This window comes from Mauremys mutica, chromosome 5, assembly GCF_020497125.1.
Source record: "Mauremys mutica isolate MM-2020 ecotype Southern chromosome 5, ASM2049712v1, whole genome shotgun sequence".
Lineage (NCBI taxonomy): Eukaryota > Metazoa > Chordata > Testudines > Geoemydidae > Mauremys > Mauremys mutica.
Window position 1 is genome coordinate 45,339,395 of NC_059076.1, and position 18,495 is coordinate 45,357,889.

The 18,495-nt window shown below is 48.7% G+C and overlaps 1 protein-coding gene across 8 annotated transcripts in view; it reads left to right on the forward strand.

Annotated features, from left to right (window-relative positions):
• Positions 1 to 18,495, forward strand: part of ADAD1 (adenosine deaminase domain containing 1) — a 165,492-nt gene that overhangs the window by 14,482 nt on the left and 132,515 nt on the right. For all 8 annotated transcript variants that reach the window (XM_045017969.1, XM_045017970.1, XR_006579672.1 and 5 more), the window contains exons 10-11: positions 7,315 to 7,549; positions 17,000 to 17,132. In XM_045017969.1, coding sequence (XP_044873904.1) covers positions 7,315 to 7,549; positions 17,000 to 17,132 — 368 coding nt within the window. The remainder of the gene's footprint in view (positions 1 to 7,314; positions 7,550 to 16,999; positions 17,133 to 18,495) is intronic.

An 18,495-nucleotide genomic window follows, 5' to 3' on the forward strand; every position in this document is an offset into this window, starting at 1 on the left:
AGTATATAGTTCAGATGTTTTATAGTTGTAGTTAACTTTGTTTGTAGTATAGTATAGTGTATTTATTTCACAGGGGTTCGGGGTTTATCCCCTTCCCCTCACCCGGTGCTGGGTCCGATGCCCCGTCCACAGGGTTTTATAATGCTCGGCTGGCCACAAGCCGATGCCGACAAGAGATCCTCTCCTAAGTGCCTCGAGGAATCTCACCTCACAGATAAGTGCAGCATTTGTGAGGCCTTTAATCCGAGAACAAAGGGGAGCGGGACTTTCATCTCAAACAGCTCCTGAGGGAGGCAGCTCTTGCTCCTCCGCTCTCGGCGCCGAGCACTGGTTAGTCTTCAAGGAGCGCTCCCTCGGCACTGGATCGCCGGTACCGCCAAGGCCTCTCGGCACCGGCCGTCGCTGGCTCCGACGTCCACTCGGCATGGATCCCTCTCCTGGAGGATGAAGAGGCACAATATCCTTGCTGCGTCCGAGCCGCCTGCTCCGCAGCCGAGCGCTATGCTCAGTCGGATCGCCCGGCACCGATGTCTGCCGTGGCACCGACAATATCCGCACCATTAACTCCGGCCAGGCAAGAGCCGTCGAGTCCGGTGCTGGAAAGCTCCCCGGTACGAACCGTGGTCAAGCTCGCTATGAAGCTGCGTCCGAGCCGCCTGCTCCGCAGCCGAGCGCTATGCTCAGTTGGATCGCCTGGCATCTACAATATCCGCACCGTTAACTCCGGCCAGGCAAGAGCTGTCGAGTCCAGTGCTGGAAAGCTCCCCGGTACGAACTGTGGTCGAGCTCACTATTAAGCTGCGTCAGAGACACCTGCTCCGCAGCCCGAGCGCTCTACTACGTCGCACTGCCCGGCACCTGTACCTGCTGCGGCACCAACAGTATCAGCACCGTTGACTCCGGCCACGCAAGAGCCGTCGAGTCCAGCACCTGAACGCTCCCTGGTGCGAGCTGTGGTTGAGCTCACTATTCCCTCCACGCTGGAAACATTTCCACAGCGAGGGAGTTGATGGCAAGGGCAGAGCCTGCGCTGCTTTAACCCCCGGCACCGCCGGTGCAGGTTATATTGTCTATCGGTGAGCCTGTCTTGCTCACGCCACCCTGCGTCGGCACCACAGAGCGGCACCATGCACGATCGCAGTCCCGCAGATGTTCTCGGTCCTGTCGCCAAGCCCAGTGCCAGCACCGTTCACGGTCCTGGCACCGTCCCCCATATCGGTACCGGTCGTATCCGCGGCACCGATCAGCATCCCATTCCCCGACCTGGTACACTCGGTGCCGATCCAGCTCCCGGCACCGCTCCAGGCACTGGACTCACGTAGCCACTCCCGGCGTCAAGCCTCGAGATCTCGGTCAGCCTCCCGGCATCGCTCCGGTTGCAGGTCCCATTCTCGCTCCCGGTACCGGTAGGCCTCACGGTACCGATCCCCGGTGCCGCATCGAGCGCCATGAGCTGGAGAGGGAGACTCTGCCCAGGGCTTAACTTCTCCATGGCCATCCATTCGGATGTGCACACCAGAGTCTTCCAGGTGCTCCAGGCCAGGACCCTGACCCCATCAGTGGCTGCCCTGTACATCTTGGGCGTGCCATCAGGCCAAAGGCCTACCTGTGATCCCATCGTGCTCTGTTCCGTCAGAGCACTGGGTACCAGGGGCGACAGTTAGCTGTCCCCCTCCGACCGGTACGGAGGAAGTCCAGTTCTTCCACCGGATTCCCACATCCCACTAGATCAGCAGGTCGTCCAGGAGCGTGAGCCCACACAGGACCCACTTGCCCCCGGCCTTTCTTCTCCCTCCTCCCCAGATGAGGCGGTGGCAGAAGCGTACTCCTTGGGCCCTCCCCTAATCGGCCTGGGGGCCCATCAGGACCTCCCGAGACGGGTGGCATTCACTATGAATCTCCAAGTGGCCACTATCCCGCCTGTAGGCACGGGAGTCGAATGCATGTGCATGGTATCCTCCAGGGGCGACGGGCACCTATATGTACGTCTTTCCCCCTGCTGCCTTGTCATCTAGTCCGTCAATCAGACGCAACGCCATGGCCTACAGGTACCAGCTCCTATGTCCAAGGGGGCTAGGCGAATGAACTTCCTGGGCCATAAGATGTACTCGGCAGGCACCCTGCAACTTCACGTAGCAAACCAGCAAGCCCTGCTTAGCTGTTACTGTGGGCGGCGGTGAGAGAATTTACGGAGTCGGTTTCTCAAATCTCCCGTCAAGAGTTTGATGTCCTCCTGGAAAAAGGGCCGAAGTGGCGAAAGCTTCCCTCCAGACCTTGCTGGATGTAGCGGTCTCCACAGCCACGTCTCTGGCCTCGGGTGTTGCCATGAGGCGCATTTCATGGCTCCAGTTATCGAGCCTTCCCTCGCAGCTGCTGCACACTATACAGGACTTGTCCTTCAATGACAAAGACCTGTTCTCAAAACTGACCCTAGGCTGCAAGGCCTAAAGGACAGCGAGGTCACTACGCACTCCCTCTCGGCATCTACATGCCGATGTCTCACTGCCGACCTCTCCGCCAGCCTCACCGCCCTTACCCTGCGCCTAGACAAGGACAGGGCTTTGCCAGCAGGCGACGCTGAGGCAGTCATAGGCGTTGGTCGGGACCCCAAGGGGCCAAAATCAGGGTGGTCCTAACACCAATCGGGCAAAAGCCTATCCCTCCTCATCCCTCTTAGGGACCCCTCTCACAAGCAATTCCTCTTGCAAGAGGTGCGGGCGCTCCTCACCATTGGAGCTATAGAGGAGGTTCCAAGGACGAAGGGACAAAAGGTTCTAGCCCCACTAGTTCCTGATCCCCAAGGTGAAGGGAGGTCTCAGACCTATCCTACACCTGCGGGAGCTCAACAAGTAATGATATACCTGGAGTTCCGCATGGTATCCATGGGGACCGTCATCCCATCCTTGGATCTTGGAGACTGGTATGCCTCGATATGAACGGTGCGTATTTTCACGTCACCATTTATCCTCCACGCAGAAGGTACCCCCGGTTTATGGCCAACTGTCATTCCAGTTTACAGTCCTCCTGGTCGGCCTCTATGCAGCCCCCTGTGTATTCACAGTGTCTAGCTGTAGTCGCCGCCCTCTCCGCCACCGTCGGATACACGTGCTCCGTATCTGGACGATTGGCTCATTCCAGGGGCCACCGGGGCCCAAGTTACCTCTCATGTGGGCGTCGACTAGGTCCTATTCCTGCGTTTAGGCCTGATGATCCATATAGCGAAATCCACCCTGATTCCCACTCAGGGAGTAGACTTAACTGAGGCCACCCTGGACTTCAGTATCGCACAGCCTGCTTACCTACGCCTTGATTTCACGCGATGGTAACCATTGTACAAGGTCTACAGACCTTCCCGGCAACTTTGCGTTGAACTTGCCAAGGTTTCCTGGGCCACTTGGCTGCCTGCACGTGCGTAACCGAACATGCCAGGCTTCGCCTCCGTACACTTTAATCGTGACTCACATCGGTGTACCACCCGGCCAGGGACAGCATGGTCATGGTCGCCTCGATCCCCCCCCAAGCGTCCTAGGCTCCCCCGACTGGGGGTCGACGCCCTCCCTGATGTGTGCAGGGGTGCTGTTCCATCCACCTCACCCTCGGTGTCCCTCGTGATGGACGCCCCCATCTCTTGGCTGGGGTGCTCACTTGGGTCAGTTTCCCACTCCAGACCTTTGGTTGGCTCAACAGCTGCCATTGCACATCAATGTCCGGGAGTTGGGAGCAGTCTGCCTTGTATACCAGGCGTTTCAGCAGCACCTACAAGGCTGTTGTGTCTCAGTGTTCACAGACAACACAACGGACACCCGTTGCATAAACAAGCACGGAGGAGCACGGTCCTCCTCTCTTTCCAGGGAGCTATCCAGCTCCGGGACTCCTGCACAGCTCAATCGACGGACCTGGTAGCATCCTTTCTCCTAGGGGTCCGGAACACTCTGGCAGATCGCCTCAGCAGTTCCTTCCTGTCTCTCAAGTGGTTGATTCCTCCGGATGTTATCCATTACGTTTCCGGAACTTCTCTCTCACGGGAACAGAACGAGAGAGAGGTTCTGCTCATGCCAAGGTTCTGCCATGCCGTGGACAAGCTGTCTGCCGTCCGCTTTCCCACCGCTCCCGCTGGTTCGCAAGGTCCTGCTAACACTCCGCAGGGACAGAGCGCATCTGATCATGATCGCTCCAGTGTGGTCCAGGCAGCACTAGTACACCATGTTGCTAGACCAGTCGGTAGCCAACCGATTCCCCTGTCTCTTTGCCCAGACCTCATAACGCTGGATCACGGCAAACTTTACCACCTAGACCTGCAATCCCTGCACATCTCCGCATGCCTGCTGCGGGCCTAAACCGATCCGAGTTACATTGTTCTGCCTCGGTTCTACAGGATTCTCCTGGGTGGTAGGAAGCCTTCCACTCGGTTAACGTATCTGCCCAACTGGCAGTTTTTCTTTTGCTGCTACGAAACACAAGGTTTCCCCCACAGAGCTTCCGATCCATTTCCTCTTGGATTGCCTATGATCTTCAAACAGCAGCGCCTGGCGCAGTTCATCATTAAGGGTGCACTTGGCAGCCGTCTCTACCTCCCTCCCAAGGGAGAGTGGCTGCTTCATATTCTCACACTCTGTGGTTTCTAGGTTCCTCAAGGGCTTGGGGCATTTATGCCCCCAGGTTCGCCGCCCCACCAACTCCTGGGTCTTCAACCTGGTTATAAGCAGACTTATGCCTGCTCCATTCGAGCCACTGACAACATGCTCGCTGAGATACCTGTCCTGAGGGACAGTTTTTTCCTTGTAGCCTTTGCATCGGCTGGACAAGTCTCCGAGCTTCGGGCTCTCACAGTGGACCCACGGTACACTATGTTGCGTAAGGACAAGGGGCGGTTGGGACCACGTCCGGCCTTCCTCCCTAAGGTGCTGTTGACCTTTCATATCATCCGGGATATCTTCCTTCCAGTCTTCTTTCCGAAGCCCCATTCATTTGCCCTCCCTAGACGTCCGTAGGGCGCTCGCTTTTTATGTCGAGCGGACAAGCTTTTTTGTACACCCCCAACTCTTCGTTGTATTGGCAGACCGAATAAAGGGCCTACCTGTCTCCTCCCAAAGCTTTTCATCTTGGATGACGTCATGCATTTGCACCTCCTGTGACTTGGCCCATCTTTCATCGAGCCACCTTGCTGCTCGTTTCACCAGGGCTCAGGCTGCTTCTGCTGCCTTTCCGACTCACATACCCTTCCAGAGGCTATGTCGTGCTACTACCTGGTCCTCGATCCGGACCTTTGCTTCTTTGGTCTACTGTCCAGAGATGATGCAGCCTTTGGCTCAGCAGTTTGCATTCTGCAACATCTCACTCAGACCCCACCGCCTACGTAAGGCTTGGGAATATCCTACATGGAATGGATATGAGCAATCACTCGAAGAAGAAAAGACGGTTACTCACCGTTGTAACTGTTGTTCTTCGAGATGTGTTGCTCATATCCATTCCAAACCCACTCTCCTTCCCCACTGTCGGAGTAGCCGGCAAGAAGGAACTGAGGAGTGGGTGGGTCGGCTGGTGTATATATCCGGCGCCATGGTGGCGCCACTCCAGGGGGCGCCCAGCCGACCCACTGAGTTGCTAGGGTAAAAGTCTTCCGACGAACGTGCACGCGGCGCGCGCACACCTACATGGAATGGATATGTGCAACACATCTCGAACAACAACAGTTACAACGGTGAGTAACCGACTTTTACAAAGGATGTGGTGACCATTTAAATTCAGATTATTTAAATGATAACTTGCATATATGAAAACTCCCAACTATACAGTCCCGTAATTAGATAGTACAAAGTAGAGCTAGTCAAAAAACTTGAAAATTTTCTGTTGAATTTGTAGGGGTGTTATGAAAAATGTCATCAAACTCAACATTTATAGTAAAACTAGTTAAAAAAAACTTTTTTTATGTCATCTTACTTCCTACTTTTAAAGATTAAAGGTACCTCTAAATTAACTAGTTGGCAATAAATTTTATGCTGGGAAATAGTAACTGCCAAGACAATAGTAAGATATTTTTGCTATCATATGGCAATCAGTTTTGATGGCAGTGAATGGCCTTCCTGAATTCCTACAGTAGTATTTGTCTATGCAACTCAAATCAGTGAAATGGAATTGCTGGAAGTAACATGATATTGTCCCAAGTAGTTTTTAAATTAGTTTACATGTAGATCAATTCCTCAGATTTTAACAGTTGTGGTGACTTTTCGTGTGATATTATATATGGAATACAGTTTTGGAAGCAGTCTGAGGAGACACAAAGTCTTTATTTTATTTTCTTATTTTTTTCCTCTTCCCCCCCCCCCACCCCCCGACACTCTCCTAGTACCTAATTGTATGCCTGTTCCTGTCATTCATACAGAATGTGGACACGGTCACTCATACTGCTTTTTAAAATTACTTTTATGTTCTGATTTTTTTAATGTTTAGATTAATGCATTCCAGATTCTTTCTTCAAGCTTCCTATACACAAGAACTTTGCAGACAATATGTACCCCTTGGTGCCAGTTTAGTCCGTGATGGAAGTGTGTACTTCAAAGCCCAGAAAATTCAAAGGCTATGACTACGCTACAGAGCTGACAACTGCACCACTGTGGCACTGCTAGTGCAGATGCTCTAAGTCAATGGGAGAGAGCTCTCCAGTCAACTTAAATTACTCCAGCGCCTGTGAGCAGTGGTAGCTATGTTGGCCGGAGCGGCACTCCTGCTGACATAGCTGTATCCATACCAGCACTTAGGTCAGTATAACTTATGTCATTCAGGGGAGTCGGGGTGTAATTCTCACCCCTCGGTGACATGTGATATACTGACACAAGTTACACTCTAGACATAGCCTAAATTCAAATCTGATGAGCCAAATGCTTCTGTTAAATTCCTGGAATAAGTTAAAATATAGAGTAACTCAGTGACGAGAGTGCAAAGGCTGACTTTCTATATCAAAAATAAAACACCATCATAACTTGCATTTTTAATTGGCATATTGAGCAAAGACACAAAGATAAATTGAGCCTCTCTAGAGAGAAGGTATCCTATCAAAACAAAGATGGTACTTGTTGCAGATGAAGTTTAGCAAATGCTTGTGTTGCCAATGATGATGCTGTTCTGCAGACTTATTAAAGCTGTTTTTAAAGCTGAAACTAACAGTTAAGAGTAATAATTCACCCTGGAACAATTGAAGCTTCTGGGTCTGAGCTCCCTTGAAAATCTGGTCACAATTTATCTGTATTCTAATATTTCTGCTTACAGTGATGTGCCTGTGTATGGTGGGGTTTTTGTTTGTTTTTGTTTTTTTAGGGGATGGAAACTGCAGTGATACAAGAGGACTAGAAATAGCTATAAAACAACGTGTTGATGATGCACTCACATCAAAGCTTCCCATGTTTTACCTGGTCAACAGACCTCATATTAGTTTGGTGACTGCTGCACATCCACAGATAGACTTGGAGCACAGATCTCTTAGTGTGAATTGGTCACAAGGGGATGCTTCATTGGAAGTTGTGGATGGTTTCAATGGGAAAATCACTGAAAGGTTAGAATCTTTATACTGTGTTAAAATTAGTGGTGAGCCTGATTACTGTGTGTATGTTTGTGCCTGTCTAAGTAATTTATTACAACTCTCAAACAGTTCTGGTTTTAGGCCAGTGTATTATAGAGTAAATGACAAGTTCTCAACTGCGACAGTGATAATACACCTCTTAACTCAAGTTAGTACACTGAGTTCCTCACTCAGGTGAGTGACTACCCTGCAAAATATTCAAGCAATAGTGATTTGATTAGCAGCAGAAATTGCTTGGATTGGCAGCTGATCAGCTCCAGGGTGAGCAGCATTTGAGCTTCAAACAGCACACATGCCCCCACCTTGGCCAGCTAGCTGGAGCTTAAAGCTTCACTTACCTTGAGCCTGAGAATTGTGTGTGCGCATGTGAGTGGTCAGGGGTACAACTCTAGTTTTACCTTGACCTAACAGTGTAGTGAAGACACACCCTGTATGATGATGATGATGAAGTGCTTTCTATTCTGATAGTAAGTCAGGAGGATGTTAGGCAGCAGCAACTAAATCAGCAGATTCAGATAACTTGCATCCAGGAGTTTTAAAAGAACTGTCCAGGAGCTTGCTGGACCATTAATGCTGATTTTTTTTTTTAAGTAAATATTGCAACTTTGGGGAAATTCCAGAGAACTGGAGAAAGCTAATGTTGTGCCAGTATTTTAAAAGGGTAAATGGGACAACCGGGGTAATTATAGGCCTGCCAGCCTGACACTGATTATGAGCAAAATAATAGAGCACTTGATCCAGGACTCTAATTACAGTAACTCCTCGGTTAACGTTGTAGTTATGTTCCTGAAAAATGCTACTTTAAGCGAAACAATGTTAAGCGAATCCAATTTCCCCATAAGAATTAATGTAAATGGCGGGGGGGGGGAATTAGGTCCCAGGGAAGTTTTTTTTTCACCAGACAAGACTCTGTGTGTATGTGTGTGTGTGTGTGTATGTATGTATATATATATATATATATATATATATACATACACACACACACACACACACACACACACACACACACACACACACACGTGTGTGTGTGTGTATACACACAAATACAGTATAAGTTTTAAACAATTTAATACTGTACAAAGCAATGATGATTGTGAAGCTTGGTTGAGGTGGTGAAGTAAGAGGGTGCGATATTTCCCAGGGAATGCCTTACTTCTAAATGATGAACTAGCACTCTGCTGGGTCCTCCAGGATTAACACGTTGTTAATGTAGCCTCACGCTACAAGGCAGCACGAATGGAGGGAGAGGAGACAGCATGGCAGAGAGAGACAGACACACACACACACCGTGTGTGAGAGAGAGACATGCATTGCCCCTTTAAGAATGCTGACCCCACTCTAAGTACATTGCCTTTTTAAGTAGATCAGCAAGTTGAGATAGCTGCTGCTGCCAGCAAGCTCCCTCCTTCCTGAGCCCTGTCGTGGCCCCCTACCCCCCACTTCTCTGTGGAGATAAGGTACTGGAGTGGGCGGAAGGAGACACCCTGACATTAGCACCTCCTCCCCTTCACTCACACACAGACAGCAAGCAGGAGGCTTCCGGGAACAACTCCACTGCAGAGGGCAGAAGCAGCACACTGCAGTGCGGGGAGGGACAGTTGAACTGCCTGGCAATTCTTAGCCTGCTGGGCGGCTGCTACACAGGGAACTTAAGGGAGCTGACGGGGGTTTCCAGTCCACCCTGTTTCCAAGCCCCCACCAGCTAGCTCCAATGGGCTTCTCTTTCTGCAAGCAGTGAACAAAGCAGGTGGCTGCCAAACAGCATTATAAGGGAGCATTGTGCAACTTTAAACAATCATATTGTCTAATTGATCAGCAACGTAACAACGAAACAACGTTAACCAGATGACTTTAAGTGCAGATTTTCTGTATATTACCCTCTAATTCTTGGTCATCGTAGTTTTATGAAAAATAGCTCTGGTTAAACTAACTTGCTCTTTTCTTTGGTGAAATTACTACTTGGATCAATAAAGGTAAAAGCGTTGAGGTAATATATGCAGACTTCTGTCAGGCACTTGACTTGGTATCTGCATGACTTTAAGAAACTAGAGTGAAACAAAATCAATATGGCACAAACTAAATGAATTAAACATTGGCTAGTCTCAAAATGTAATTGTGAATGGGAATCATCAAGCAGGTGTGTTTCTAGTGAGGTCCCACAGGGATCAGTTCTTGGTCCTATGTTTTTAACAATTTTTTGTTAGTGGCTTAGAAGAAAACATAAAATCATAACTGATCAAAGTTTGCAAATGACCCAAAAATCGGGGGAGTGGTAAATAATGAAGAGAACAAGTCACTGATAAAGAGCCATTTGGATCTCTTTGTAAAGTGGGCACAAGTAAAGAATATTCATCTTATTACTGCTAAATGTGAATGCAGACTATACTTAGAGAGCCTCATCCTGTATCCTACCCAATGTCCTTTTCAGAGTCATTGCTTCCAGGATAATCTGTTGAGCGTGAGCTCCTATGATGCTATGGCCAGAAGGGCTAATGTGATCTTTGAATACATAAACAGGGCTATATCAAAGAGGAGTAGGGAGGCTGTATTACTGGGCTGCAGAAGTGTCTCCCACAGTTCTGGACATTTGGCCTGCTCGCCCCTCTCTGCATCTCAGAGAAGTGGATCAGTGTTTTGGCACAGCACAGTCTGGCCATGTCCCCTCTGCTTCCACTTGCTGACAGATTCTCTGCCTTAGCAGCAGTTTCTTTTGTTCCTCCCCTTCCTCCTATTTTAACTTTGTTGCTCAGTTTCTTGGGCAATGGGCAGCACCATTCTCCCTTCTCTGCATTCCTCCTTCTCCCTGGGTATATTAACCCCTCGGGGGGGTAACTTCCCTGAGCCTTTGGTGCAGTGTCTCTGCTGAAGGTGAGCTGTTTGGCTCTGAAACCTGAGTAGGCTCCCCTAGGTAAGCTTCAGAGTAAATTTCTCCATTCAAAACCCTCTCCCCACCCCCAAAAGCTGCTGCAATACCCCTTCATTCCTCCTTGGAGGAAGTGATTAGAGATGAAAGGAACAGGGCTGACTAGGGCAAGCATATTAACAAGAGCTACTTCTATTCTAGAATGTTCAAAAATCAAAGGGCTATATTGCGGAGTACTGCTGTAGCATCCTTGTTTGGGATGTGGTTATTCCTTTAGGAGAGTGCTACACTAAGAAACTTAGGGATAGTGCAATGGAGGCCACTCTCATAAGGGGCTTTGAAGCTCCTTTCACCACTATTTGAGCATCCTTGAAGGTTTTGCAGGAGCATCTCTTTCCTGGCTAGAATATCTCAAAGCCTTTAAGGACTGAGATCACCCTGACTTTGGCTTCACTTTAGAAAAGTCTCTCTAACAACAATAACAGGGGTACTTGTGGCACCTTAGAGACTAACAAATTTATTTGAGCGTAAGCTTTCGTGGGCTACAGCCCACTTCATCGGATGCATAGAATGGAACTTATAGTGAGGAGATATATATACATACACATACAGAGAACATGAAAAGGTGGGAGTTGGCCAACCAACTCTAAGAAGCTAATTAAGATGAACTGTTGTCAGCAGGATGAAAAAAGAAAACTTTTGTAGTGATAATTAAATTAGCCCATTTAAGACAGTTTGACAAGATACTTTAACATGGGGGAAATAGATTCAATGTGTAATGGCTCAGTAATGGCCCTAACAACAGTGTTCATAGCTGATGCCTCAAAGATGCAATTAGGTTCTCAGCCCAAGGCATGGCCTCCATTTTATTAGCCAGGGGCCACCTCTGGCTCTGACTCTGGAAGCTAGATACTCACTCTAAGCAGGGTCAAGTTTACAGGCTCCCTCTTTTTTTGGAGAAGCTGGATAAGGTGGTGGCTGACAATTCAGCAAAATCCAAACAGTCTCTCCCTTTCCCAATAAGGGCTCTCAGGAAAGAATAGACGCCAGCCTTCAGACATTCACTTCTTGTCCTCAAAGGTACAATAATTCCCCAAAGGAAAACAGTGGAATCCACATCTGAGATAAATTCCAGAGGGACTTCACCATTCCTACCCCCACAATCCACTTTGACAAAGATTGCGTATGCCTCCCTCCAGTGCTGAAGCTACAAAGTAGGATATCCCATTTCCTAGAGGAATGGTTTTAATCAACCACAGATAAGTGGGTCTGGGAAATAGTGAGCTGGAGATACTTCCTCAAGCTCTAGTCTCCACCCCATCTCATCCAGTCACCTGGCTCCAACAGCCCTGTAAAACAGTCTGGTCCACAAAGAAATATATCATTGTCTGCATCAGGGAGTGAAAGAGTGTGTTCACTCAGAAGAAAGCTTCTCTGGGTTTTACTCCATCTTCATTGCACAGAAGTGCACAGAGGGAATCGGAGCATTTCTTGACTTCAAAAGACTCAACACGTGGATGAAGAAAACAAAGGTTCAGATAGAAACCCTGGCCTCTACAGTATCATCCCTGTCTTGGGGTGGGAACATGAGACTTCTTTACTTCAGTAGATCTAATGGATGCATATATCCGTGTCACCATGAGACTGTGCCATCACAGGCTTCTGAGGTTCGACTACAGCAGGAAACGTCAATACTGAACACGCCCTTTAAGACTGTCCTCAGCAAAGATGGTGGCAGTGATAATAGTCATGCTCAGATTTCAGGACTCACCTGTTGCCCTTCCTGGATGACATCCTGATCAGAGCTCCATTGCAGTCAACTGTGGAAATGGTCACATCTTGGACTTTGAATTTTCTTCAGGCACAGATCTTCATCAGTGCCAAGGAAAATCCTCTGGTTCCATCCAGGAATTTATTTTCTTGCTCCAGAACTGCAGAGGCCTACTGTAGCACTATGCCTCCAACTATTCGCACTTCTGGTGTCGTGCATAGGGAATTGCTCCTTGGAAACAGTGACGCCTCAGAAGTCTTCAAGCTTTCATACTCAAGTTGTTGGACCACTCTCTGGAAAACATGCAAATCAAGTACAGGTTCCAACCTAAGTTCCCCATAAGCTGCATGGCCATGCGGCACGCTATTTAGCGCCGCGCAGGTGCTCAGGGAACCCTCCCGGGCACTTGCAGCAGCTGGTATGGGGTGCCCTTCCCCTGGCCCCAACTTAGCCCGGCCCCCAACCTGCCACAGCCGGCACGGCCCCCCATCCCCAACTGTGCCACGGGCCAGACCTGCTGCAGCACCCCTACTCTGAACCCAACCAGGGCGGTGTGGCCCCAAATCCAGCCCCAGTGCCCCTTCCTGAGCCCCGCCCTGGCCCAGGGGAGGGGTGCTCTCTTTCCCAGGTGCTGCTGCTGTGGGGAGAGAGAGCTGAGGGGAGTTCTCTCTCTCTCCGCCTTAGCCCAGACCATCAGCCTGCACCCCCAGCTGGAGCCCTCCCCCTCACCCCAAACCTCTGCCACAGCCCTGAGTCCCTCATCCCCGGCCCCAACCCAGAGCCTGCACCCCCAGCCAGATATGATCACCTCCGTATTGGTGCACATAACAAAATTCATTCCACACATGAGTGGGGAAAAATTAGAGGGAACACTGGTTCCAGTGGAGGTGTTCAACTCCTTACAGTTGTGATCAGCCCACGATAATGTCTGTAAAGCTGTTCCCATCTGCCTTCCAGACCTTTGCAACCAATGTCAGCATGGAGGGCTAGAGAGCTCACTTGGAGACCCAAACTTCCAGGGCCTCTTGAGCAGGGAGGAAAAGGCTCACAGCATAAACCTTGTAGATCTGAGTGGTCAAGCTAGCTCTGCAAAGGTTCCAGCCCAGCTTAGGAGGAAACCACATGCTGGTTCAATCAGACAATATGACTATGGACACATATATAAACCAAGAGAGAGGGGACTAGGAGTCTGACACTACATATGGAAACAATGAAAATAATGAAGTAGGCAGAATAGTTCCTCCTTTCCACATCAAAGAGGACCTGAACCAAAAGGAAGACAGTCAGCAACTCAAGAGGTGCCTGATTCAGGATGTTTTCAGTCTCATTTTTCAGATGTTCAGCCTCACTTCATCCACTTCCTTCACAAATCACATGAACACAAAGAGACAATTACTTCATAAAGGAGGCAGACCCCAGAACTATGGGAGCAGCTGCCTTATTGCCACAGGGCCTATTTTACAAGTTTCCACTCTTCGTTACTGAGGAAGGTGGTGCAGAAAATAAAATGAAAACAGGTGATGGTAATACTGGTAGCTCATGGACTGAGGAGACCTTGGTTCTCAAACCTGATAGAACTGCAACTGGAGCCTCTAGCAGTTTGTACTTTTGTGACCAATCATGAAAAGGTATGCGTCTGCTGCTTCTAGGATTGGCTCAAAACAACCTGTTTGCTAGCCAGAGGCACTTTGGGAAGGCATGAGACGATTTCTCTCCAAATAAAGAACTCCCTAGACTGGGGAAAAGATCAACTCAATGTCTGTGCAGGCATTCCTTTCTGTCACCCAGCCCTATCAGTAACTATGACCTCAGATGCATCACTCTTGGGATGGAGAGCTCACTTCACCGTTCAAGCTTCTGACCATCCCTTCTCTCCCAGGATGGGGGTTGTGCGTTTCACCTCAACCTAAAGGTACTCTGCCTCGGGATATGTTTCCTTGATGGTTCACTGGATTAGAATCCTCCTGCTCTGTGGAAGTGCAAAAGGTGGCGTTCTAGTGCTTGCTCATATTGATTCCAATTAGGTGTGCATGCACCACGTGCACAATTGCTGGGGAATTTTAACCCTAGCAACACCCAGTGGGTTGGCAGTGGAGCCCCCTGGAGTGGCGCCTTAATGGTGCTGGATATATACCCCAGCCGACCCAGCGCCCCCTCAGTTCCTCCTTACCACCCGTGACGGTCGTTGGAACTGTGGAGCGCAGCATAGCTGTCCTCCACTCTCCCTAGCTTTTGCTTCCGATTTTAGATAGTTGTTCCAGTTGTTATAGTTGTATAGTTAGTACAGTGCAGTAGTTGTTTTAGTTATTGTGTTAGGTTTGTGATTATATTTAGTGAGTTGGAAGGGGTCCTTTGCCTTCTCCCCCTCTTCTCCCCCCCCCCCCGCCTGCCGGGCTCATGCCCAAGGCTCCGGGTTTTAAATCATGTTCAGCCTGTTCAAAGCCTATGCCAATGGGAAACCCCCACAACTCTTGTTTGAAGTGTGTCGGGGAATCTCACCAGGCTGACAAGTGTAGGATCTGTAAGGTGTTCAGACCAGATCAAAGCCCTCATGTCCGAGCTGCTGTATACAGTTTTCCACAAAGACAAGGTGCAGCTTCGCCCCCACCCTGCCTTTTTCCCCAAGGTGGTATCAGCTTTTCATGTGAACCAGGACATTTTACTCCCGTTCTTTTATCTGAAGCTGCACACTACGCGGCAGGATCAACGTATGCACTCCCTTGACGTTCGTAGGGCTCTAGCCTTCTATATCAAGCGTACTAAGCCATTCAGGAAAACGACCCAACTCTTCGTTGCAGTGACTGACCAGATGAAGGGCCTACCGGTCTCCTCGCAACGCATCTCCTCATGGATCACGGCCTGTATCCGTGCTTGCTACGACTTGGCCAGTGTCCTGACCCCGCACCTCACCATCCACTCCACGAGGGCTCAAGCCTCATCGCCCGCTTTCCTTGCCCGGGTCACAATACAGGAGACCTGTAGAGCTGCCGTTTGGTCATTGGTACATACCTTTGCCGCTCACTATGCGTTAATTCAGCAGTCTAGAGACGATGCCGCGTTTGATTCAGTGGTTCTGCACTCAGCGACATCTCACTCCGACCCCACCGCCTAGGTAAGGGTTGGTAGTCACCTAATTGGAATCGATATGAGCAAGCACTCGAAGAAGAAAAGACGGTTACTCACCTTTGTAACTGTTGTTCTTCGAGATGTGTTGCTCATATCCATTCCAAACCCCCGCCCTCTGTCGGAGTAGCCGGCAAGAAGGAACTGAGGGGGCGCTGGGTTGGCTGGGATATATATCCGGCGCCACTCCAGGGGCTCCACAGCCGACCCACCGGGAGTTGCTAGGGTAAAAATTCTCCGACGATCATGCACACGGCGCGCGCACACTTAATTGGAATGGATATGAGCAAAACATCTTGAAGAACAGCAGTTACAAAGGTGAGTAACCGTCTTTTACTCAACACTATAAGGGAGTTAACCTGTATTTCTGTGCCATTTCTGTAAGTGAGTTTCTTCCATTGGTGGTGTTGCCTCCATCTTGTGCCTGAACTGTGCAATTCTGTCTTCCTGAATTACCTGTGGATATAAAACAATTAGGCTGTTAGCTCAGTTGAGGTCCATTTGGCTGCAGTATCAGCTTTTCATCCCCCAGTAGAAGGGTTCTCCATATTTGCTCAGCTGGTGTCATCCTGAGTTTATTAAGGGTTTAGGGAAATCTTTGCCACCAGATTAAAACCCCCAGCCTGGTACTTAAAGACTGCCATGAGACTTTGATTCAAACCAGGGGCAACCTTCTTTCTTCTCCCTTTATCTGTGATGGGGTGGGCAAACTACGGTCCGTGGGCCGAATCCGTCCCATCAGTGCTTTGGATCTGGCCCGCAGGATTGCCGAAGACAAAAGATATAACAAGATCCAGTGGCTGGAAGTTGAAGCTATGCTAATTCAAATTGGAAACAGGACACAATTTATAACATGAAGGGTAGTTAATCATTGGGACAATTTACCAAGGGTTGTGGGGTATCAGGGATAGCTGTGTTAGTCTGGATCTGTAAAAAGCAACAGAGAGTCCTGTGGCACCTTACAGACTAACAAACGTATTGGAGCACTAAGCTTTCGTGGGTGAATACCCACTTCATCAGTAGACCCATGGGTCTGACGAAATGGGTATTCACCCACAAAAGCTTATGCTCCAGTACAAGGGTTGTGGTGGATTCTCCATCACTGAAAATGTTTATGTTGTGTGGATATTGTTCTTAAAGATATTCTCTAGTGTAGTTCAAACATGAATTAACTCCTATAACCTATGTTATGCTGGAGTTAAGATTAGATTATATGATCATAGTGGTCCCTTCTTCCTTTAGAATCTATTAGTCTAGACTAACCGCATCCTTCCTACAATTAGACACAGTTTAAGCAGCAAGATTGTCAGTGAAGCACCAAAATATGAAATTAAGTAGTCCTCCTTTATTGAAATTAAGGCTCTCTTCTCCCCTTTATCTCCCATCAACAATACAACCTTGAAGAGGCTGAGTATATGCAATAGTTTGACTAAAACCAGTGGTATCTCTGATCACATTTTGCCAACCTTCCAGTAGCTGTAATTATGGAGGTTTATACTTCTTGATTCCATTATCTTTGTTCATTTCTGCTTTAAGTGGAGAAGAGATCACTTATGTAGTTTGAAACAGATAATCTTAATTTCAAATGTGGTAGTTTCAAATAGAAACTGAATTGAATAACTGATTTCTTAATTTGTCTCATTGCTTTTTTACCCCTCAACTTTAGTTCACCATTCAAAAGTGGCACTTCAATGGCAAGCCGTCTTTGCAAGGCTGCAATGTTAAATCGTTTCAGACTGGTCTCCAAGGAAGCGAAAAGAAGCGATTTGCTTGAAGCTAGCACATATCATGAAGCAAAGGTAAGACTAGTTAAAGGAAAAACAGTAAATGCCATTTTAATGGTCGCTTTCATGGTGCAGATAGGTGGCAAAGAAAGATTTCTAGTATGCTGGAGATGTTATGTGAGTGGTTGAGCATTTCTTATAGCAGTAATGACCTTGTCTCAAAGGCATGCAAATTGGGTATTTGCAAGTGGCCCCTGTCACAACTTCACTCACTTCTCGTAAGTGCCTCCTATCAGTCGTGTGCAAACCGGCACACTCTCTCTCTGCTCCTGGTGCCCCCTGCCAGCTGTTAACCACGTCAGATGGGTCTTCAGTGGCCCAGCTCTCCGGTCAAGTCAAACACAACATGCATGAAGGAATCCCTTCTGGGGAAACAAAGGTCCAACAGGGCTAATCACTGTCTCCTTGTCATTATCTGCAGTCCTTTCTCTGGGCTCAAATTCCACCCCTTCTGGGCTAGCTTTATCTGTCCCTGCCTTGTTATAGAGCACTTCCCCCAGGGCTTTCTCCCTAGAGACTGTCTTTAGCCATTCTGTGGTTTTCCAGCTCTCAACCCAAGTCACTTCCTAACTTGAGTCCCCTTCCGGGGTAACACAGGTTCAATGAATGGTTGGCCCACTTCATGGTCTTCAGCCCCATCCCTAGGCCGGTTTATAACTTCCAGTCCCTTTCTTGGGCTTTTTAATCCAGTGTCTTATCTCCTCCCTGGGGTTTAGGCCACGGCTCCAGTGCCTGGTGGGGGGACCTGTACCTGCTAATTACTCTGGGTCCCAACCCAGGAACCCTATAGACAGCAACCATGTACTGTTTCCTGTACCTGGTTGCTGCTGCTGTTCCTTGGCTGCTTCCCACTCAGTCCTGTTACCTTAGGTTACAGTCCTTGGGTTCTATTTGTCTTGTTCCCTGTTTGTGCAGGGTCTCCTCCAGGCCTCCTTGCCTGGAGAATCTTTCTGTCTTATCCTGTCTGGTCCCAGCCAGGAACTGATCTGCTCAGCCCCTTTAACTGAGCCTGTTATTTTCTGATTGGCTGCTTCTGGGGCAGGGTGTGGTAGGACCACGAGGCCTCCAGCAGGGGACCTCCGAGGGCCCAGGACACCCCATAACAGAAATCTATGAACTGTTAGTTATACTGAAATTCTGCAGGGCTTACAAAATTACCTTGATAGTTGCTGGAACTTGAATTATTCAGATTAATGTTAGGAAGTCCATACAAAACTGTTCCTTAAGGTTACAAATTGAGAAATATCTTTTGTTGGGTTGAAACTTTCACATTGGATCTCCATCCACAAATGGCTGCTAACCATTCCTCACAATGGCTAGCTTGATATTCAGATTGGAAAGTTCTGCAGACTTTTGTTCCACTCTTAGCACTAGAGAG